General features: G+C 55.6%; 1 protein-coding gene across 1 annotated transcript in view; it reads left to right on the top strand.

Moving 5' to 3' along the window:
• DLGAP2 (DLG associated protein 2) overlaps nt 1–23,480 on the top strand; it is a 176,424-nt gene that overhangs the window by 10,916 nt on the left and 142,028 nt on the right. The window contains exons 6-10 of the mRNA XM_039223525.1: nt 5,164–5,266; nt 6,242–6,331; nt 7,253–7,528; nt 12,382–12,453; nt 14,810–14,875. Of these exons, the coding sequence (XP_039079456.1) occupies nt 5,164–5,266; nt 6,242–6,331; nt 7,253–7,528; nt 12,382–12,453; nt 14,810–14,875 (607 nt within the window). The remainder of the gene's footprint in view (nt 1–5,163; nt 5,267–6,241; nt 6,332–7,252; nt 7,529–12,381; nt 12,454–14,809; nt 14,876–23,480) is intronic.

The raw sequence follows: 23,480 nt of genomic DNA, 5'->3' as shown, positions 1-23,480 counted from the left end.
CAGCCGCAGACTCTGCAGCAAGTCACACTCAGGCTGAGCTTCCCCAGGATACAGTCAGGCCGCCCCTGGGTCAGGAGCGACCGGAACAGGAGGCAGAGCGGGCCACCGGCCACGGCAGAGGCCATGGCCTGGGTGCCTTCTTGTCTCTTCAGAGCGGGCCACCGGCCACGGCAGAGGCCACGGCCAGGGAGCCACCCTGTCTCTCCCGCTGGGGCCGCCGGCCACGGCAGAGGCCACGGCCAGGGAGCCACCCTGTCTCTCCCGCTGGGGCCGCCGGCCACGGCAGAGGCCACTGCAGGACGGAGACCGTGTCTATGCTCACTGCTCTGCAACCTTGAGGCTCAGAGCAGCACCTGATGCGTGTGCTCCTGATGCACGAACACCTGATACACGCACCTGACGTGAGCACCTGACATAGATGCCTGACACACACACCTGACACGTGTGCACCTGACATATTCACACCTCACACACACACCTGACATGTGCACACCTGACACATGCACTCCTGACACGCACACATCATGCACACCTGACATGCACACCTCACACACCTGACACATGCACCTGACATGCACACACCTGACATGCACACCTCACACATGCACCTGACACATGCACAGCTCATATGCACACCTCATGCACAGACCTGACACGCACACCTAACACGCACAGCTGACATGCACACACCTCACGTGCACACACCTGACATGCACACACCTCATACATGCACCTGACACACACCTGACACATGCACAGCTGACATGTACACACCTGACATGCACACCTGACACATACACACCTCACACACCTGACACATGCACACCTGACACACACACACAACACACAGTGCAGACGTGACAAGAGAGGAAGCAGAGTGTCCTGCTGCTGCCTTGAGCCGCGTCCCTCACAGCGGTGTCAGCGCCCAGACGCCCCCAGGTTTGGGTGAGGCCCACCCACGGGTTCTCACCTTCATGTCTGTCTGTAAGGCAGTTCCAGAAACAAGTCAGGGGCTCTCATAGCGTCAGGCAAATGTGGGACCTGGTGACTGCGTCGTGAAAGCCATCTGAAGGTGCCCGAGATTCCTAGGTTCTCCTTGAAAAAGGAACACTTGTTAGGACGGCTGCGTTGTGGGCCCGACGCCACCAAGCGGGGCAGCTTGACCGTCACAGAGCACAGCGTGCGGCAGCAGCCGCGTGTGGAGTCGGTTTGGTAAGAGCCAAGCGTACGCGTTGCACACGGCCAGCAGCTTCTTTCCTGGGCGCCTCCCTGACCAGAGTGAACACCAGGTCCACATAGCATCCGTGACACACAACTTCGCAACAGCTGAAACTGGAAACACCCCCGTGTCCCTCACTGGGCGAGCGGCTAACAAGCTGGGGTCTGTCCACACAGCCGAATCCTGAGCAGCCACAGAGAGGAGGGAATGCATGCCACGCACGTGGCAGGGTGAACCTCACACACATGGCCATGGCTTCACGCATGTGGTGGAAAAAGCCAGACTCAAAGCCGCATGCCGTGCGGTCCCATCTATATTGCGATCTTCAAATGGTGAGACAGATGACAGAAACCAGATCTGTGCTCGCTGGGGGCTGCAGATCAGCGCGGGGGCCCCGGGGACTTCTTGGGGTGTCGAGGGCACCCCGCACCGATCACGGTGTTTTCGGTGACTTTGCTGCACGCACCTGTGAGATGCACTGCTCTCTGTGCGGGTTACTCCTTGACGACCTGACACTCAAGAAATTCCGTTAGCCCTCCTGATAATGTCCTGGAAACGAGGGAACGCACAGCGCACTGCGCCTCGGCCAGGGAAGCAGAGGAGCGGTGCGCCTCGAGGCCGGGCTCAGAAGCCAACAGAGGCCCCGGGAGCAGGCTGGGGCTCGGCCTGTGGCGCAGGAGGGCCACACGTGGGGCCAGCCTGCCCCCGAGCTCTCCACGACGATTGTCTGGGTCACGGCTCTCTCCAGACCGCAGCCTTCCACCCGTGTTTCGTGGGGTCATGATGTCGTTTAATAGGAGGCACTTTCATCCCAGGAGCTGGGCGCAGCGTCCACACGTGCACCCCAGGGGCCCCCGAGCTGGGCTGGAGGCCGCCCTGCGCGACGGGCACCTAACCTGCGCTCTCGGAGCTGCCCCCAGCTTTTAAGCATTTTGGTCTGCGGCCCACTCTAAGAGACACACACTCCCCAAGGACCCAGAACGCCAGCAGGTGCGAGCGCACACGCACACCTGTGGCTCCGGAACAAGCAGTGACCTTCACTACACGGTGCCTCAGTCCCCTGCCCTGCTCCACGCTCTGCTTCTAAACAGAATTCTGGCCACCGGCTCAGAATTCGACGTCCACTAATAGGTCCCTGGCTGCAGTTTTAGAGAGCATTTCAGGACCGAGGCTGCTTGTGAGCCCTCGGGGAGGGGCCCTGGGGCGCCTGTGCCCCGGCTACCCGGGTGAGCCTGAGCCCACGTCCACACAAAGTCTGACAGTCCTTTCTGGGACTCAGAACTTCCCTCAGCGGCACGAAGCCCGTCAGACGCATCTCCTTACTTGGAGACACGCCCTGTTGTTGCGCCGCGTCTGCCGCCATAACGCACTGTGGCTCTGTGTCCCGTGCTGTTGTCACCATGTGTGGTGGCCCCATCCTGGCTCCGTCCCGCTGCCAGAGTATAAACTCACTGGGTGCAGATTGGTCTGTCATCTACTGCACGTACCCTCCTTAGTTTTCAATAAACGGTGGCTTCCCGTGGCTGAATACACTTCACTACAGAGGTTGGTTTCAGCTGTAATTCAGTGGCATCTCCCAAGAAATCGTACAGGGCAGCCTGATGCCAGTTTATACCCTAAACTGTGCAAAGCAGAGCGTGTTGGGGGTGAGTCAACTGGCAGGAGCCCTGGTTGCCGCGGCCTTCTGTTTGCAAGGAGCACCATGATGGCTTGCTGGCTCTTCCAGCTGGATCGATGAAGGGCAGGGGTTAGGTCCCGTCCGCTCCGCTGGGGACCCCACACCCGAGCCCTGAGCAGTCTCCACCTGGCCCGAGCCTCTGCCGAGCTCCCGGCCATCTCCAATCTGCCCCAGCAAGCCAGGCAGGGGTGCGGCCAGAGCACCCCCTTGTCCGAAGGGAGAATGGGGGGGAGGCCTTCCGCTGGCACTGGGAAGTCAAGGAAACGTTCCCAAAATGAATTACTTTCACCCACTATTTCATGATATTTCTAGACTGTGATTTATAGAACGTTTACTTTTGCTAACCAAGTGGAAAGATTCAATTTGCAGGTTCCTTTTGTTTTTCTGCAGAAAATCTCAGCAGTTCCTTTTCTTCGTTAGAAAGAAAGATACTGTCTGTAGTTACTCTTCCAAAGTTTGATCTCGCAGCCGACAGCACTGGTCGATCTTCCTCTGGAATAATGGAAGCTCTAGGGGCCCAAAGCCTTCTTCAGAAGGGGGTGTCGCCCCTGGGACGCAGCTGTGACGGGGGGGAGTGTGAGCAGCATCTGAAGAACACACGGCCGCGTCATCCGTTCTCTGCCACAGCCGTCCTCACGAGCTTGGCCACGGGAGACACTCCCGTGGACACACGTGGAGCCTCTGTCTTGGGATGAAATGGCCCTGGTTGGCTGTGGTGAGGTTGGGGGAGGCACTCAGGTGCTTCTTAAAAACCATCCTCAAGTCTTCCTTACAAACACACCTGTGTGAGAAACACGGTGGAATCTTAGTGACATCCCCTTGCACGTTTAAGCCCATATCGAGAAGGGCACCTGAGGGGCTCGGTCGGGTGAGTGTCCGACTTTGGCTCAGGTCATGATCTCATGGTTCTTGAGTTCGGGCCCCGCATTGGGCTCTGTGCCGACAGCTCAGAACCTGGAGCCTGTTTCAGATTCTGTCTCCCTCTCTCTCTGACTCTCCCCCATTTGTGCTCTGTATCTGTCTGTCTCTCTCTCAAAAATAAATGTTAAAAAATTTTTAAATAAAAATTTTAAAAACCCATGTCAAGAAACAAATTCGATCATATATTCTGAATAATTCTCCTCCCCTCTGCACCTTCGGGATGTCGTTTGATCTAGTCTCCGATGGCCTCCTTAATTTTTTATAGTTTCGCTGAGCCAGCACGTGTATTTGGCTGAGTCCAGCTAATTTCCGCGGAACTCGCCTTGGTGTTTTAGTCACACGCTTCCTCCTAGTTCCTCCCCCACGTAGCTTTGGTATCGCTACCCCCCGGTGACACTCCTGAGAAGTCAGTCTGCCTCCCGCTGACGAGCCTTTGCGAGGACCCTGTTCATAAGGCAGTGTTCTCTTGCCCAAGTTTTTTGCCCATTTTTGCTAAGTGACACTATGCATCTTAACATGCTTGCTTCAGGTGATGCTCAGAAATCCAAATATACATAAATACTGGCTTATTCTTAGGTAATGCACGGAGAATAGAGCACCTACTGTATGCACAGTTTACCTTTTTACTCCTGCATGTGTTACATTGATCGCCTTTTACATCTAAGAGGATTTGGTTCATCCCACTGGGCAGGTTCCGTGGTGGAGGTGGGGGTGGATCATTCCACTGTGTGGCTCCAAGCTGGAGGTGTGAGGTCGAGTGGAGAAAAGGGTTCCTAGATCTTCATGCCCGAGGGGTAGGAAGGATACTTACCTGCCCACAGGAGGGGTGACTGGAGACCCGCCCTGTTTGCATTGATCAGGTCTTAGGATAGGGCGACGGGCACAAACCACGACATAAAATTCCAGACAGACGTGGCACGAACGCCGTTCCCCTGACCAGCTTGTGGTGAGTGTGCGGACGGCGGGTATCCTGGGGGACGTGGGCTGCCCCCCACATTCCTGCTCTGCGCGCACCCACAGAGCTCTTCCCTCCCCTGGTCTGCAAACCTCCCCCATGAGCACCCCCCACCCCACTCGCTCTTAAACCGTGAAGAATCGGGCTCTTGTATTGAAATTCTGGCTCCGACACACGGCTTGAAAGGTCGAGCGCCAGGGCCACATCGGTCTGTCCGGAGCACCCGTCCGACCTGCTGTCAGGTTCCTCACACTTTACCCGTCTACCAGTCTGCACAGGGGGCTGTGGACCCCAAACAGCTGGCTCGTTTCCTTACTCATGTTTCCATACGTGGACTGTGATGGGCTTGCAGACGCGGGGCCCACAGTACGTGTCCCCGTTCTGCCACAGGCTCCAGGCGACGTCCTGTCCGTGGTTCCCAAGCCTCCTGCCCCTGGGCACTTGCACCCCGGAGGGCGCAAGCAGGTGTTAGCAAGCTGCGCAACCCTCCAAGGTGTGCGGGTATAGCCTGTTTTCTCAGGGAGTCCGTCTGTGGTTTCTAGAAGATTTTCAAAGGTTCGTCAAGACTCTGAGACCACGCTTTTAACTGAGCTTGCCTGGGGGAGCCCTCAGCGGCCCACCATCCCTGGCCACTCTTCCGCCTCACGGCTGTGCATTTTGTTTCTCTCTCCGTGTGCGTGGCTAAGCGGGAAGGCCTTATTACTGCATCTGCCTCCTTCGCAAAGATGAGTCTCTAGCCAGGTGCAGGTGATGAGGGACACTTGGGGCGCAGTGTGAAACGGAGCGGAGACCTAGCGTCAGACACACCACAGCCAAATAGGACTCGTGGGGCAGAACCTCCAGATTAGCACCCCGCGGAGGACGCTGGGGCGATGAAGTCCGTGACCTCCCCAGGACCCATAATACCAAGTTGTGGCCCCTAGGACCAAGGGGCGGCCAGCCTGGTGACACTCCCAGTGTGGCAGGTGCAGGTCAGCGAGACGATTGTTCTGAGTGACCTGGGTGACCTCAGGCCTCAGAGTCAATGACTCTAAAACGAGGTTCCATTTCATAAACTGAAGGGACGCCTAAGCTTTGCTCGGTCACCAAAAAACACAAACGGGAACTGTAAGGGGCACATGTAATAAGAAGCTGACCGAGCGATAATTATCCCTGCTCAGATCTCTTCTCCTCTGGCTGTTTTCTGGAGGAAAACAGGCTTTTGCAGGAGGAAGCTTTGCCGTGAGTAGTTGATAGGATTTGCCGCCCACGTGTGAGCCGTCCCGGAACTGTAAATGGCTGACAGAGAAGCAGACCCATCGTTAACGGGGTGGGGACAGAGTTGACTCCCTGGAGGACATGCTTCATGAAGCAACCGCGAAGGCTGCGCCCTCCCCGGCCCTCGCCTGTGGGTTCTTGGAAGCAAGGAACCTCGTCGTTTTGGTAAATCACTGATTTCTGTCCCCCTTGCCCTTCCTGTCGTGCGAAGGGTTGGCCAACCCTGAGACGGAGCACATCAGCGACTGCGAGAGTCTCCTCCCGGGGCCTCAGCCACGGCTCCTAAGGCCCACGCTGGCGGGTGTCTGCCCTCCACGGGGCTTTGCAATCAAGTGGTACAAGTGGCAGACCTCTGTTTGGAGGGAAGACTTGGAAGCTGTACGTTCCCTGGGATTCGTGGGGGAAGGATCTCGGGTGCCTGCCTGTCTGCGCTGGGTCGTGCTGGTGTGGGGACGGCGGCTTCCCAGGGACGCCGTGCAGGGGCGGACGTTTAACTTGCACGTTTAGCAGAACTGTGCTAAGCCCACATCTCTCCCTGCCTTCCATTTGATCGCGGGAGGAGCCCTGCAAGGCGGCCGAGGCTGTCCGTCTCCAGAAGCAGGGCCGTCGGGCCTCAGAGCCGGCATGTGACACATGGGCTTGGCCCCCGTGCTTCCCTGATGGACAGCAGGGATGACGGCTTCCTTGTGCTGCGTCCAGGACCACATTCTTACCGGGCAGGAGCTGTGCACAGATGGGATGGGACCGATGCATTCTCGCCTCTTGCTCCAAAACAGCTTAAACCAAGAGAGAAGACAGTAGTTTAAGCAAATACCCAGGTCAGCTAGGGCTTTGGCTGCCCGTTGCATCATTTGTAAATGGTTTGCCAAAGAGGAGAGTTCTTGTTAAAGAAGCTGGGCAGCATGTCTGAACCTTCCCCGGGGCCGGTGTCCTTGCGTTTCCCGCACAGTCCTGCACGGCACAGCTGGGCCACCCGGTGGCAAGGCCCTTCCCACACCAGGCATAGCCTTTTCTTTCCACTGGCAAAGGTTTCTTCCAGAGAAATCTTAGGAAGAAAAGTCTAAGCTCGATTACGTTTTACAGGATTTTCTTTGTAAGGCACTCAACTTTTAGAAGATGAATGTTAAAGGCTCCAAATCTTGAGCTGACCCATAAAATTCCACTCATTCCACACAGAGGTGCCCTGAGCATCAGCCGGTCTCAGGCCTCCCGTCCCGTCCAGTCCAGCAGAGCCGGCATGGTGAGGAGGGCGCTGGAAGGAGAGGTGGAGGGAAGGCCCTGTACCTGGAGGGGCCGGGCCGCGGCACCGCTGAGCCCGCACGGGGAGCAGACCCAAGGCCCCTGATGGGTGCCGTGGGCCTCGGTACCCGCGACTCACCAGCGTGCACGACTTCCTGCAGTGTCGCCTGCCGCAGCCCTCACCCCGGCCGGAGCAGTGCCCACAGCTCCCGAATTGAGCGCCCACATGTCTGCAATGGAAAGTTCCATGGTGATGACTGTAAGACTCTGAACAAGTTCTGTAAATCTTCGTTGCCCAGAGACACTTGAATAGAAAGAAAAACTCGAAGCCTGGTGGCTGAGCCCTCCACCAGGCAGGCTCTGTGGACCCCGCGCCCCGGCTCCGCCCGAAGCCCGTCGTTGGAGCACCTACAAACCGCGGGGCTGGCCGGTGCCCCTGCAGCCCGGGAACGCTGGCCACGGCGCCTCCGGGGGGGGGGGTGCCCGCCCTGTGGGCTCCAGCTGGAGGAGGACACCGTGGGATCAGGGCCTTTGACAAATTATTTCTGTTTATTCCATGAAGCTAGTGGTTCTCAACCCTGACTGCAGCCTCGACTGGCCGTGGTGCCATGAGCCGAGCCCGGCCGGGCCTTGGAACGTGCTTTCTCGGCGATGTCTCGTCATCGTTGATTCATGGCTAATAGCTCGGCTGGAAATCCAGCGTCAGTGGTTCTGTTGAGTTAAAGCGGAGCCGCCTCGCCGGTCCCGAAGTCACCAGGAGGCCTGGGAGGTTCCTGCGAGTGGCTGGGGCCTGGCTTCACTCTGTGGGATGCAGGGGTGTGGTGGCTCACTGCATGCAGCCGCGTAGGTATGGCCTTACCAACGGTGAGGACGGAGGCTGGAGTTGGGGCCACAGCAGACCCGAGGGTCGTTGGTAAGAGAAGGACGGAGGTGGAGGGTGACAGGTGTCCTGATGTTTGTTAGAGCGAGGACAGCCCTCCAATTAAGTGAATCAATAGGTGACCCGCAGTGAGTTAGCTCTGAGTCGCACGCCTGTGGCTACCGGCTGGACAAAGAGGCTGATAGTCTCACTAATTACAAGTATAGGAACCAGTTGAGCAACTCATACAAGCTCCTCGTAGGAATCAGCCAAGGTTTAGCAAATAAAAGCACAGAGTGCCCTGGTAAACTTGAGTGTCGGGTAAACAACAGATGCTGCGTGGGATATAACCAAAAAATTACTCTTTGATTATCTGAAATTCAAACAACTGGGGTCCTGCATGGGAAGCAGCAGCCCTCTCTAGGGACACCGCGTGAGCCCGCGTCGGATGAGCCGCCCGTCAGAGACGAAGAACAGGTTTTGGTCTCGACGGTGTTCGTGCTGATCTCTGAGACCCTCATACAACGTAGGTTCAGGCAGCAACGACTAAGGTGGGAAGGCCGGGTTCTCCGAAGCTTTACGGAATGCCCCTCACTCTGTCTGTAAAACAGTATTTCCGGTTTAAACATGACGGACAAATCGTCATGCAAACTTTGGCATAAAACCTCATTAAATACAGAAGGTATTGCAAAGGTTTTAACTCCACATGCACTTGGAATTTAGATTTCAAACATATTACATGAAATATAATCAGTGTCACTTTTGAAGTGAGTAATGTTCAGCTTCCGCAGCAGACAGGTACAGTTTCATCTCGAAGCCTTCACATATTTAAATAAGAAGCTGTCTGCTTTTCGCCTCAGCAGTTTTAAGCCTTTCCCCCCAAGTCCAGAGAAATGCAAATGTCAGTGGATGTTGCAACTGGTTGTAACTGAACTCCTTGGAAGAGGGTCCTGCAGTTTGCATGAGTGCACGGGGCTGGGGCGGTGGTGAACTTGACTCCATGAGCCTCCGGGCCCGGGAGCCAGGCCGTGAAGGCTACCACTCGCACACGGCCTGCTCCGCCACCACCTGCTTTGAGAGCCTTTATGACCCTGGGAGTTGGGGTGGCCTCCTTAGTGACTTTGAGTTGTTCTCTTAGTCTGACTTGGATGACATATAACTATGAGCAGAAATTCTGCAGACTTCAGGGGCAGTTCTGCGGAGGCTTGATCCTTGGTCCAAAATAAAATCGTGAGCATTCCGTGGCTTTCAAAGAAAAGCCATTAGTAATCACTACAGTAGCGGCTGACGGCACAGCTGTGAATGGAAGAGGGGAAGTGAGCATTCAGGCTAATCAGTGTCTTTGTCCTCACGGAGCAGAAATGAATTCTTAATTTAAGCAGCCTTCAAATCCCATCATTAGGGAAACGGCTAAAATGCAGGCTTCAGTGTGCCTTTTTTAAAGTAAACTTTTAAGGACTGGGGAGGCTCTAGAAACTGGGCGGACTGCTGGATTGCCAAACTTCGTGGTTACTTCACTGCTCCGCGGAAGCAGCTGGCGATCGTCACGCCTGAAGCCTGGGGCCACCTCACGCTCTGGGGGTGTCACTGCGCCCATACCAGTAACACCAATGACTCCGCGAAGCCCTGTGCTGTGCCTTTTCTGTCTATGAGGAGTTTCCCGACCTCAACCACATGGTCGGGAAGCTCAGCTTCACGGGGAGACCCATGAACTTGACCGCTGGCCTCCACACCCGCACTATCCCTTAACCAGCACACAGGTGGCATTCGGGGTGGAGGCTGACGATGGCGGGACCGAGAAGGCCGGGTGGCCAGACGGCAAGACCGTGCGAGTTTGCAGGCGCCCGATGGACAGAGGCAGCGGTAGCTTCCCAAGGGAAGGCCTGGGGTCAGCTGGGCACAGCGTGGGGGCGACACGTGGTCTCAGGGACATCAGCCGAATTTTGAAACCTAGATTTGATAGCATATCTTCCAGGTCTACTCCCATCAGAACAAAGCCCACTGTCCCCGCGGTAAGAGGAAGTGAGTGTCCCCTTCAGACAGCGAGATGAGGCCAGCTTCCCGTGTCCACCTGCTCTCGGGGCCCCCGCGCATGCCCTCCAGCCCTTCACCCCGGGGTTGCACGGAGGAGCCTCGCAGGCACGGAGGGCGTGGAGGCGGGCAGCCCTGCGCTCACGCGTCCTGCCCCGGCGCCGCGCTCCAGTTTGAGTTCTGCGTGGGTCTGAGTGGGAGTGGGGTTGTCCCCACTGCTCAGCATGGAGTCGCGGTTTTGGCGAGGACGGGCGGGGTGGCTTCACCGCTCTGGGCCTTTGTCAGCTCCGTCAGGACGCGGGTGTGCCCTCCCGCCACCGCCGGGAAGCAGGGGGTACACGGATTGATAAACACACACACACATGCACGTGCGCGCACACACACGCACACACACACACACACACACACACACACACACCTCGCCCGGGGTGGGAAGTGCGATGGAGTCCCAAGCACGGTGGATCAAAGTGTGGCATTGTGTCCTCGTGGTGTTTACGAGGTGCTATAGTGCTGGATTCCTTTACAGCAAGAAACTCAACGTTTTCTTACAAGCAGTTTTCCTTTTCCTGTACAAACACTGTTTTTCCTTCTACCTACTATTTTGAAGGCTTTCCTGTTTCTTATTATTGATTCCGAGTTGGCATGATTGGGAGACAACTCTTCCCTTCTCCAAAGGTGTAATTTGTACCTGTGCTTACGAGGGTTTAGAGACCCAGAAGTTGAACGCGTGTATCTTTTCTGAGCCTCCCAGTAGGAATTTACGGATCAGGTCTTTATGAAATGAAGGGTCACTCATGGCTCACACCTCCACCCTGATGCCCCCACATCGCGGCCTGAAAGGGCCCCGAGCTGCTGGGCTCAACGGGACTGTTCAGAGACGCCCCCCACACTACCCCCCGGCCCCGGTTTCTGCGTCCATCATAGCAGAGATGCTCAGGTGTCCACCGACTTCCGTGAATGTTGGATTTCGTCTGGAAGTTGGTCTGCCTGGGCACCCTCGAGCCCCAAACCATCTCTCTCCCCTCTCCAACCCCTTTGTTCGGGGGGGTCCACCTCTTTCCAATCCCAGCCCAAGGCCGTGGGCTTCCTCTCGAGGAAGGCAGGGCAGAAGCACGTCTGAATTGGACACCAGTCATGGCAGAGGCTTGAATGCACCCAGGGATGACAGAGAGAGAGGATCCAGCCGGGGCTGCCGGGGGCTGTGTGTCCTCAGCTCGTGTCCTCAGCCTCTCTGGGCCTCAGGTTCCTCATCAGAAAATGTCCATGCTGCAACCAGCTGACCTTGCTTGTGGGACCAGCCATGGGCGGACGCCATGCTGCCCGAGTTTCCCTTCCAGCGAGTCTGACGGTGCTGTCACCGCTGTGGTGACGGGGGCGGAGGGGGAGGAGGAGCTGTGACTCCCCTTTGGAATGGCAGTGACACCGTGTTTACTGAGCGTCTCAGGCCCCTACCTAGTCTGCAGGTGATTCCAGAGACGGGGGGGAGCGAGACACCCTCCTCGCGCACGCAGAGTTAACGGCCGGCTCTGGGGAAGCACCGCGGACACAGAGCCACAGAAAGGCCTGATTAGATTCGCCCCCCGGGAGCGGGAGCAACTGGATCTCGTGTCAGAGTGCGCTGGGCACCCGTGTCACAGCTTGTGGGCGTCCCTTCAGGGCCACGGGAGCAAAGACCGAGTCCATTGCGCACATTTAAATGTGTGGGTGGAGGGTTTCCGAAACATCTCGGTCTGCGGCACGTTCTTATTTTTGCTAAGAAACCGTGATGGACATGTTCACGTGACCTCAGACGGGCACTTCGTTTTCCAGCATGGAGTAATCTCACGCCTCAGCCTGTGCCGTTCCGGCCCCTCCCGGCTGTGGACGGCGGCAAACCAGGGCGCTAAGTCCAGGCGGCTTATAGTCAGTGTGTTCAGAAGGTCTCGGAGCAGAGCAAGCAGAGCCGCTGGCCCAATGCCGCCACGCTGGCATCTCGGTGACCTCGGTGAGGCAGGGCGCAGACAGTGCAGAAGACAGACATGCGCAGGTGGGTGTCCCTGGATGAGACGGGTGTCCCTGGACCAGGCGGGTGTCCCTGGACCAGGCGGGTGTCCCTGGATCAGCACAGGCAGTCGAAGCTGAGGCCTGTCACAGCAGGTGTCAGAGCGGGATGTGTGGCCCGCGCCCCTTGGCTCGTCCGTCGCATGTCCAGTGGCACCCAGGGTGGGCGCTGTGGGCGGCAGGCACACAGGTGCTGCCCGTGCATCTCGGCGGCGCTGCTGTCCGGGTCCAGTTCCGGTTCCGGCTGTGCGATGGTGTGGACATCGTAAAAACACCTCTAAACTGAAAGACAAGGCCTGGTGGGGTGAGGCGGGACGAACCGCTGGTTATAACAACACACACCTGAAGTGAAGCCTTTCTGCTAGACGGCAAACCGCGCTCAACCCGTATCCTGGTTGTTTTACCTGTGAAGGCTTAGCCAGGTCAGCTTGCTTCCAGGCCTTCCTCAAAATGGTCTGATATTGGGGCGCCTGGGTGGCTTAGTCGGTTGGGCGTCCGACTTTCGCTCAGGTCATGATCTCGCGGTTCGTGGGTTCGAGCCCCGCGTCGGGCTCTGTGCTGACTGCCAGCTCAGAGCCTGGAGCCTGTTTCAGTCTGTGACTCCCCCTCTCTCTGACCCTCCCCTGCTCACGCTGTCTCTCTCTCTCCTAGAAATAAATAAAAACATTTAAAAAATAAAATAAAATGGTCTGATAAAGGATGGGAGTGGAGGCAAAATACGCAGCTAGTCATTCCTACCATTAAAAGTCAGGACTGACCTTCAAACCCGCTCACCGTCACCCGGGGAGTGTTCCTGAGGTAGAGTCGGGGCCCCGTGTTGGGTGCAGGGTGACTACAGGCGAGCGCGCTGTGAGCACCGTGTGAGCTTTCTGTCGGCGGCCTACGTGTGTGACGTGTCTCGTGCATCTCGTGCGTGTGATTTCCATGGCCAACGCCGCGTCCGCTGTGCAAGCTCACGCTTCGTTGCTTTCTGCTGTGTACGCACGTGTCTGAGCGCGAGAACGAGGTCTGCAGTCGGAGGCTGGCTGTTCCGCTTTATTCTCCTGTTTCCTTCCCCCCAGCTGATGCGGACTGCTTCCCGCACGGTCACCGTGGCAACCGCATTTCATTAGAAGTGAGCATTCTGCTGCATTCTAGTTCTAAACAAGCGAGAGCACTGCCGTGTCTGGCCTAATATGATGCCTAACGTGCTCTTCTGACCGGCCGGCTCTGGAGCAGACCGGTCACGAGCCAGAAAACACAGCCGGAAAGCGTGCAACGCCGCCTTTCCGTGGGACGATGGGGCATGGTCAAATCACGTTAAATGATTTTACTAAGCTCTCTTGTAAAGTAGTTGACCCAGTTCACACGCTTATTATTCACATATAAAAGTACGGCACGTGTAACTTTTAAAGCAACGACTGGAAGACCCCATAACGTGGAATTCTACTGCGGATTTGTGTGCGAAGTGCCTGTAGCCTCGGGGGCGCCTGTCACTGCCAGTCTTCTGTCTGCCTTTCTTAACAGCCCGTAAACTTACAGAAAACGCTGGTTTGCAGAACTGAAGATGGTGATAGCCTACGTGGGTTTGCTCACAATGCACTGGAATGAATCCTTTTGCAGACAATAGCATGGCTAACCATAGTTAATATTACTGGCAGGATATAAGTGTGGACTATTTATTTGCGGTAACACTTATTCATGAATATTGGAAGCCTGCATAAATGCACGTGGAAAAATTATGGAATATATGCCCAAATGTGTATTTATTACATACGTAACGTATCACCAGAAGAGCCCTTGCCTGAAGCTGCCTGTGTCCGTGTGGAGATTAGCCGACGACGCCTGTCGTTCTGACTGGGTGTGAGGGCCCAGGGCCCCGGGCGGCGGCAGAGGGCGGGGGCCAGCAGCCCTCTCCAGCCCAGCTCCCCGGGGCCAGCCGGGTCAAGAACCCAGGTCCCTGCATCTCTCTGGCCTCTGCCACCCCATCTGGGGGGGGGGAAGGGCAGTGCTCAATGACCCCCAGGACCCTTTACCGCCACATGATGATGTCACGGCAAGGACGTCCTGTCCGCTTTTGCAGTATGTGCCAGTGACCGGGTGGACATCGTGCTGCAACAGGAGACAAAATTATATTGGGGGTGAAACTGACCTTAAGATTAACTAATATTAAGCATGAACATGGTAACTGCAGGCTTTGAATATTGCTGAATGATGCCTCAACGTAGAACTTTCTGGACGAGGGAGGAAGTGTCCTCCTGGGTGGCCCAACGCCCCCTGGGGATTGGAGGGGCGGGGGGCGGGCAGAGTGTGGCCGAGTCCTCAGACAAAGTCTAATAAATCTGCGGAACAGCTCAGATCTGTGATCTGTTATTTGTCAAGCCCCAGGTACAGCTGGGAGTCACGGGCGCCCTGCCTCGGTGGACACCTTCGTGCGGGAGCTGTGTTCACAGAGGGGGTGCCCGTGCCGAGGGCGCGGCTTGCGGGGAGCTCCGAGCAGTGGCCCTCGGAGCAAACACGCACGACTCTCTCGCGTTTGGGCATCGGGGGGCAGAGTGTTGGGGACGCGCGGAGCTGACTACCACCCACCCCTGAAACGTATTAAAGAGTGACTCTCTCTCTCTCTTACAGAGGAAGAGGGCGGGGACCTGGTCCAGCCGGGCATCAGCTTTCCGGGGCCAGCAGAGGAGGATCTAGGTAGAGTACACAGCTCGGCCCTGGTGACTGCACACATCAGACATGGCGGGCACGGCCGGGGCGGGGTCCCCGCACCCCACAGACGTGGTTCCCACCACAAAAACGGGTTAAGCGAGCATGTGACTTTGCGCATCCTAATTTGAAGAACTGAATAAGATGTGGTGAACATTTTACATGTTTATAAACATTATATAAGCTATAGGTGAGGATGCATTTGCTCCAGATCCTCACAGATTAATTACTAAGACAGCTAATTATTATTAATAATTTTTCAGCTATTAGCATCATCGATACATGTGTAAAATGGCTCCTCTCTCCTTTGCTCCTTTGTGACTAAAACTTGCTCTCAGTAGGTCTGAGGAAGGGAAGGGCTCTCTATTAATGGTTTTACGTAGCTCTTTCACCTGACCTGCAAGAGCCGATCGCGTGGGCAAGCCCGGGGCACACGGGGTGTGGGGGCCGGGTGCGGGCATTCGCTCTCTTGCCCGTGAGCTCCGAGCCCCCGTCGCAGCGTACTTCCTGCGGAGATTTTATGTTTATGCCATCGCAGACACAATACAGCCAGTGCCCTCTTTGTCCGTCGTCACTTGACGTGGATCACACTTACATGAAAAGGGACTGGTGTGTCTGTAAGACGTAAACTGTTGAATAAATTAAACATCCGACTGCAAGTGAGAAAATACAGCCTACCTGTGTCCCCATGCTCTCCGCCCTGCCCTGTGCGACGGCCCGAAAGATGGCCAGGCTGTCCCCCCAGGTCACCGCGGCCCCGTGCCGTCACAGCCTGGGGGCCGAATAATGGGACATAAGGATCATTTAGCTTGAATTTGAATTTTACTTAATTTATTTCAGACCTTTAGCCAGTGAACCTATTGCCCATTTGATTGGCCTAAAGAATAATATTGCAAATTGAAAGAGACCATTTGTATAAAGCTGTGATTTCTTTTAAAGAAAATTAGAGGCAAAAAAAAAAAAAAAGTTTTCTTTTTCAATGAGATTATGAATACAGGCGTAGTTCTGAAAGAATGACAATGTATTTTCCTTGTGATCAACTGCGAAATTTACTTCTAACTTGCCATTCTAAACAAGCCTTTCTTCATTCGGAAATATGCAAACCAGCCTCTCCCTAGAGAGCGAACTGGCTCATGCGGACGGGCCTGTGTTACTTTTCGTTCCACTCGGTGGCGCTCTCCGTCACCACAAGCTGTCACCAGGAAGCGGGTCTAAACAGGGACTTCGGTGGTTCACCTGCGCCTGAACATTTTTAGATCATGATGGTGCCTATGGTGACAGTTCCTTACCTGTGACAGCCTTAGAACGGGGCACACAGGCCAAAACAGAGGAGGGTGTGTGTCTTTAAGCCACATTTGGCCGGCGGGGATGTGATGCCGGAAGGTCAGCGTCCGGGGCAGGCGCATCCCTGAGAGCTGTCCGCCTCGGGGGAGATGCCTTTTCTCAGCTAAATCACGGCGCGCTGGCCTTGTTTGGGCCGGGACGGCGTCCACGGGAGAGGCGTAGGTGACCAGACCGTGGCACAAAGCTAAACACTGTGGGAATCGCACTGGAAACACAGGTCCCACCCGTGTTCTTACTGCTGAGTCCCAGATGGGGGGGTTTCAGTTTGTTCCGAGTCGCGTGAACGGAGCGTGAAGGGGTAAGTACGGGGCGACTGGAGGGGTCAGAGCGGCTGGCTGGCGGCATGATCCAGGCTGCGTTGTACACACAGAGGTATTTTTTTGTGTTGGTAAAAAAAGCGCAACATAAAATTTATCATTTTGACCCTCTATAAGTGTGCGTTCAGGGGTGCAGGATACACTCACGGTGTTGGGTGATTGTCACCCACCCCCACCCCCACGCTTCCCGTCTTCCCAAACCCAGCTCCGCACCCCGGAGCCAGCACCTCCCCCACCGCGGGGCCCACACTCCCCTCTGCTTCCGTGAGTTTGGCTATTTTAGGTTCCCAGTCTGGGTGGGGTCATGCAGTATTTGTTCTTCTGTGACTGGCTTCTTTCACTCCGTAGCGTGTCCTCAGGAGTCGTCCATATTGTAGCAAGTGACAGAATTTCCTCCTTTTTAAGGCTGCATAACCCTCCATTGAATGGAGAGACGGCATTTAGGCTGCCCCTTCGTCCCTGAGCGGACACTGTGTCACTTCCGCCTCGAGACTACGATGCCCAACGCAGTCGGGTGTACAGAAGCCCTTCAGGACCTTGCCTGTGTGTGGGGCGTATGCCCACGAGCAGAATTGCCGGAGCCTAATTTTGTTCCGAGGAACCTCCGTGCTGTTTAGGGACAGAAGGTGTTTGGTGAGCCAGTGAGGCCATGAGGTGATGATAACAAGAAAGTCAAGAACAGTCGGAGTTTAGAGGCTCTGGACGGAACGGAAGACGAGGATCTGGGGACCGTAGGTCACAAGGAGCTGGCAGGCACACGTCGGGTCTTCCCACGCGAGGTGCCGATGGGCAGCGCAGCGTGGACTTGGCGGGAAGGGGGACAGTAGGACCCGCGCAGGGAGGCCCCAGCCAGGGACGCGTACCCGTGAGCCCGGCCGTCCTTCTCAGCCCGTTCACTGGGACACTGGGTGTCTGCCGTGTGGGCTGGAGCCGCCCGGGGTGTTTAGAAATACGGAGAGCCGGTCCCGTGCAGGGACGTCCGGTGCATGGCTGGGGCGCTGGGGGTTCCCTGCGTGATTCGAGTGCCCCCAGGGCGGGGAACGCCCGTGTCAAGGGCGCGAATGAGACCCCCCTGGACAGGAAGGAAGCGAGGGTGGCTCGGCGGGAGGGGAGAGAAGGGCTGGGCCACGCTCCCACGGCTGCTGAAGTCGCCAAGCAGGAGCAAATGCGACTTGTAGACTTTTTCTCTTTTTCAGATCGCCTCTGCCCGTATCCCCTGAGCCGGATGGCTCCTTACGGGTCTTCTGTCTTGAGTGCACGGCTCCCCCATTCTCCTGCCCCACATCCACGCGTGGCCCGTTCTGCAGGGCGGTGGCGAGGTTACAGGAGGGGCGAGCTCCTAAAATTGTCCTTCGTGACAGATCATTTAGTAAAGAAATAGGACCATCGGCTCTCTGCTCATCCTGGGCCCCATTAAGGACGGATGCCTGCTGTGAGGCTCACATGATACAACGTATGAAATTAGGAAGATAAAGGTTTCTTTAAAATTAATCTGAAGTCAGCAGTAAAAGTGAATTAATTTAGCACCTTCACAATGACTACAATAGCCGAGAAAAGCCGACTTCTTCCAGGGGAAACGTTTGAGGGAAGACCTTCAGACACCCCGAAATCAAAGTGCTCTCCCTGCCGGTAATTCTCGAGACACTGTTCTCTTGAACGTTACGTGTAAATCGGTTGTAAAGAGTTGGCAATTCATAAGCATTTATGAGGACTGCAGTATTGGCCCAGATTTTACACTGGTGAGTCAACTGTAAAGTAAACATTTTTTTAAAGGCGAGATTAAATGATCAAAGAACAGTCGATACCTATTATATGAGACACGACACAGGGAAAATGGGGGGGGGGGGCTGTGCAATTTAAAAAGTACTTGAATATTGAAGTAATAATTACTGACACAGACAGCCTTCTGTGGGGCAGACGCACATGTGTGGATATATTCTTGTCTAGTGGGGGAACCCCCCCCCGTTATCATTTCTGGTCTGCGTGCCATTTAACCACACACATGTCACACGGTATTTAATTATACAAAACTTATTTTAAAAGAACTCCCTTTCTAGATGGCGCACCTGGATGGTTCAGTCAGTTGAGCGTCTTACTCTTGATTTTGGCTCAGGTCATGATCTCAGGCCATGGGATCCAGCCCCGCGTCGGGATCTGCACCGATATCACAGAGCCTACTTGGGATTCTCTCTCTTCCTCTCTCTCTCTGTCCCTCCCCTGGTCACAGGCTTACTCTCTCTCTCTCTCTAAAAGAAAATATTTTTTCTTAAAAAAAAATTCATAAACACCCCTGGTAATCTTGTAGGCATGTAGCTTTGTAACTGCATGGACATCCACACATATTCCCTTAAGGGAAATTCCTAGAAGTTTCTAGAAACAGTAGATATAGTGCCACGTTTCTGTCAAGACCGTGACTGTGTGTTCATTTGCTGCACCCTGCGCTGTGTGGAACCCCCTCTTCGTCCTTCCCCGCCCCCCTGTCCTTCACCCCCACGCACCCAGGACATCGGGCTTCCTCCCAGTGCCCGTGGGAGCCCAGAGGCCACAGGGGACAAGAGTCCTCCCCAGGCTGTGATGGCAGCAGTTACTCTCACATTCTGCAGGAAAGGTTAAGTGTCAGTCAAGGGAGCGTTCCAAATGACTATTGCTATATAACCATTTCACGTTAAAACTTCATTTCTATACAAAGAAATCAAAATTAGTTTTTAAATTGCTAATATTTATTATTTGTGGAAATTAGGATATTAGGAATTTACATCTAAATTTCTAAAATGCATTCCCTAGCTTTCACCCTAAATATCAATTTTTAACTTGCACAATTTCCGGGGCTGGTTGCTGCCTAATGAATTACAGTGTCTTTTCCCTGGGTCAGTTCCCTTCCTCAAACAGTAAATCTTTATCGATTCATTCATGCCTCCACGCACGCATGCCTGTGTCCCGGCTCGTTCGGGCCACGGTAACAAATGACCATGGACTGTGTGGCTTGTAAACAGCAGCATTTACATCTCCCTGCTCTGGAGGCTGAAGTCCGAGATCAAGGTACCGGGGATTTGGGGTCTGGTGAGGGTCCTCCCTGGCTCATAGGCTCCATCTTCCCAGGAGTCCTCACCCAGCAGGGTCAGGGGGCTTTCTGGAGTCTCTCATATAAGGGCATTAATTCCTCATGAGCTAACCACCACCCCAAGGCCCCCGCCTCCCCACCAATGCCATCAACATAAATTCTGGGAGACGCAGACATTCTTCATTCACTCATTCATCCTAGCAACACAGGTTAGTGTTCTCTGGTCTGCAGGGTGCTCCCACGCCCACGCGGACGCCCAGCGGGCTCCCTGACTTAGCCCCACGCAGTGGAGGAGGTAGAAAAAACAAACCAGGCTGCTGTATAGGCGAGAGAAAATTAGTTCAGTGCAGCTAGAGGGGCGCTGACAATATTCTCTAAAACTGCAACGAACGTCAAATCAGTGCAGAACAAGGAACCAGAGAACCGGGTGAAGAAGGCGGGGAAGCTCCCCAGAGAGAGAAGCCACGAGCCAGGCCCCAGCTCGGTGACCCGTGAGCGGCTGGGACGGGCCGCCAGAGGGCCCGCCCTGTGTGCACCTGCCAGTCAGCCCACCTGGTTTGGGAGCGAAGCCTGAGCGTCCTGTGCTCTTGACCCTGACCTGGACACCCGAGAGCCGCCCCCAGCGCACGAATCACGTCAGCGTGTGAGCAGGGACGTCAAAGGACACACTCAGGACAAGTGTGTGCTGATCACGGGCCCCAGCGCCGGCCTGTATGGCGGGACTCCTTCTGGAAGGCGAGGGTCAGAGAAGCGCAGCCCTGAGGCTGGGTCTCCATCCTGCAGAGGTGCGCTGCGCTGGGCAGGGCGCACGGTGTGTAGGCGCTCACACAGGCCGGGAGGCGCTGTCCCAGCCCCACGAACGAACTCAGACCTGGACGGGGAGGGAGCAGGGTGTGGGAGAAGGTACTGGAAGCCGACGCTCCTTTGCTGCTCTCTGTCCCGCGGCCCCAGACCAGGGCTTCCCACCTCGCAGGGCGGACACTGGGGCGCAGGAGCCCGCGGCGGGGGAGCCGCTGGGCCATAGCTCGCGGTCCCCGCACGCGCCCCAGCCCGTGTGTGGCTCTGCAGCCATCGCCAGATGCCGCCCGGGGGCCAAGCCCCCTCCCTGGGAACCGCAGTTCCTGCACCGGCACTAGGGTTTCTGTTGAAAACAACAGCACAGATGAGAACACACTTAACTCACAATCTTCTAGTTCAGCTTTGAAGTCATGTAAACAAAACCAAACCCGAGTACTCATCAGAAGCTAGCGAGGTGGACGCCCAGGTACAGCCAGCAGCCACACGCGAGGCTAACGGCAAACACGGAATCGTGTTGGGCTCTGGCCTCGTGATTCCCAGCGGTGGGCACCGGGGACCGGGGTGTGAGGGACACGGGCCGGCGCCCGGCCCGACGTGCGGAGACAGACCAGAGAGGACAGCGGCCCCGCCCGGGGTTGAGCCTCGGTGCCCGACCCCCGCGGGGCTCTCCTCCTCCTCCACGTGAGGGCCCGGCCCCCCACCTCCCTCCCGAGGCTCTCAGGGCGCCTGCCCCCACCCCCGGTCCCTCCCGCAGAAAAGCCGTAAGGAAACAAGCTACTTCCATACGCGCATATCTGCACACACGCGTGCTCACACACACGTGCACACGCTTGCAAATTCAAGCAACAACACGCAAAAGGCTTCGGGTCACACGTCAGAGCTGGGCCTTCTGAGACGCCCCTTTCTCTGTAAGAGCACGTCAGGCCAGCAACTTCTAAAACACGTGTGAGACGGTTTCGCACTAAGTAACTGGTCTTGGGTGGAAATAGATCAGGAGGGAGATAAGGTGACAGAAGACAGGGCTCGTCTGATTGACCCCAACCCAGTGGGAGATCCGCGTTTCGTTTCCGGTTTCTCTGCGTGCATAGTGACACGACACTGGTTTCGAATGGTGGGCTGCGGTGCACCGACGGGCCATGAATTCAATCCACTGGCAATTTTTAAATTTGTTTAATGTTTGTTTATTTTTGAGAGAGACAGAGACAGAGCACAAGCAGGGGAGGGGCAGAGAGAGAGAGACACAGAATCCAAGCAGCTCCAGGCTCCGAGCTGTCAGCACAGAGCCCGACGCGGGGCTCGAACCCACGAACTGTGAGATCATGACCTGAGCTGAAGTCAGACACTTAACCGACTGAGCCCCCCTGGTGCCTCTCAAGTGCAATTCTTAATCCCACCACATATTTCCTCCATCCCCCCACCAGCCTTCCTCTAGTGATACATCAGTGTGTTCTCTGTAGCTAAGAGTCTGTTTCTTGGTTTGCTTCTCTTCTTTTTTCCCCTACAAAATGAGTGAAATCCCATGGTATTTGTCTTTTCTGACTTATTCCACTTAGCATAGTACTCTAGATCCAACCATGTCCTTGCAAATGGCAAGATTGCATTCTTTTTGATGGCTCAGTAATATTCCATTGTACATATACCACATCTTCTCTATCCATTCATCCGTCAATGGGCACTTGAGTTCTTTCCACTGGCTTTGTAGATAACGCTGCTGTAAACATTGGGGTGTGTGTATCGCTTTGAATAAATGTTTTGTATCCCTTGGATAAATCCCTAGTAGAGCAATTTCTGGGTCGTAGGGTAGCTCTGTCTCTAACTTTTTGAGGACCCTCCACACTGGTCTTCAGAGCAGCTGCACCCGTTTGCAAATCACCAACCGCATACGAGAGGTATTAGGGATGGAGGTTAAAGCATACCTGCTTCAGCCATGAGTATATGGTGGTTCTCTCTTAAACTTGGAGCCTTGATACCTTAAAGTCTGGGGTCAGCAAATCAGAGCCCCAGAGCCCGGTGTGTACCCTTCAGTGAAGCCAGCAGCTCCCAACAGAGCAAACGTGACCACAAAACGCCCCCACTGCGGGTCAGGAGTAACAAACGGCAGATCACAGGGCCGTCAGTCCAGTGGAGCCGTCCTCCCCACAGAGGCTCTGGAAGCCCACTGATGACCACGCACGTAGGCCCAGCCCACCACGTGTCCCCAGCTCACCACGTGTCTCCAGCCCTCGCACCTTTTCCTCACTGATCTGAAGTCTGATTAGACAGTATGAACATTGCCAGCGTTTCCCGGGGAGAGTGGCCATCCACATTTCTCATTTGCTTCCGGTGATGGGGATCCTGGCCTGGGACCTGGCGTGTGGCCATGCCATCCTCACTGAGAATGTGGGGCACCTCGGGGGTCCTGGGGGATCGGGCCCGGGTGGAAACAAGCCTGTGTGTTTCCAGCCCACAGCAGTGGCAGGGGGGACAGCAGCGAAAACACGCGGCATAGTCCCTGGGGCCGTCCGTGTGCACACTAGCCCCTCGTAACTGGGCACGTGCCAGCCTCCAGGGAGCCATGGGAGCCCCCCCCATCAGGGCTACAGCCTCCTCACTTAGAGATGCCCAACCACACCCACTCCTCAGTTATCCGTGAATAATCACAGATCCATCGGAAGTCGGACATGATCCCACTCCCAAGATGACATAGAAATAAACCCGGCACAGTGTCTCAGGCTACAAATGTGACCATAGGGCTCCAGAATCCATCGTTCACTTGTTCATTCATTCATTAATTCATTTATTCATTCATTCATCCATTCACCTAGACAGCCACCCACCCAGCCACCCACCTAGCCACCCATCCATGTGTTTGCTCATTCAAGTATTTATTAAAGCCCCACCATGCACAAAACACTATTTTTTAATGTTATTTTTGAGAGAGAGAGACAGAGCACGAACAGAGGAGGGGCAGAGAGAGAGGGAGACCCAGAATCTGAAGCAACTCCAGGCTCTGAGCTGTCAGCACAGAGCCCGACACAGGCTCAAACTCATGAACCGTGAGATCACGACCTGAGCCGGACGCTTCACCAAAGGA

This window comes from Hyaena hyaena, unplaced genomic scaffold (genome assembly GCF_003009895.1).
Source record: "Hyaena hyaena isolate Hyena2069 unplaced genomic scaffold, ASM300989v1 scaffold_1354, whole genome shotgun sequence".
In the NCBI taxonomy this organism is placed as follows: Eukaryota; Metazoa; Chordata; class Mammalia; order Carnivora; family Hyaenidae; genus Hyaena; species Hyaena hyaena.
This window is presented reverse-complemented; position numbering and strand designations above follow the sequence as displayed.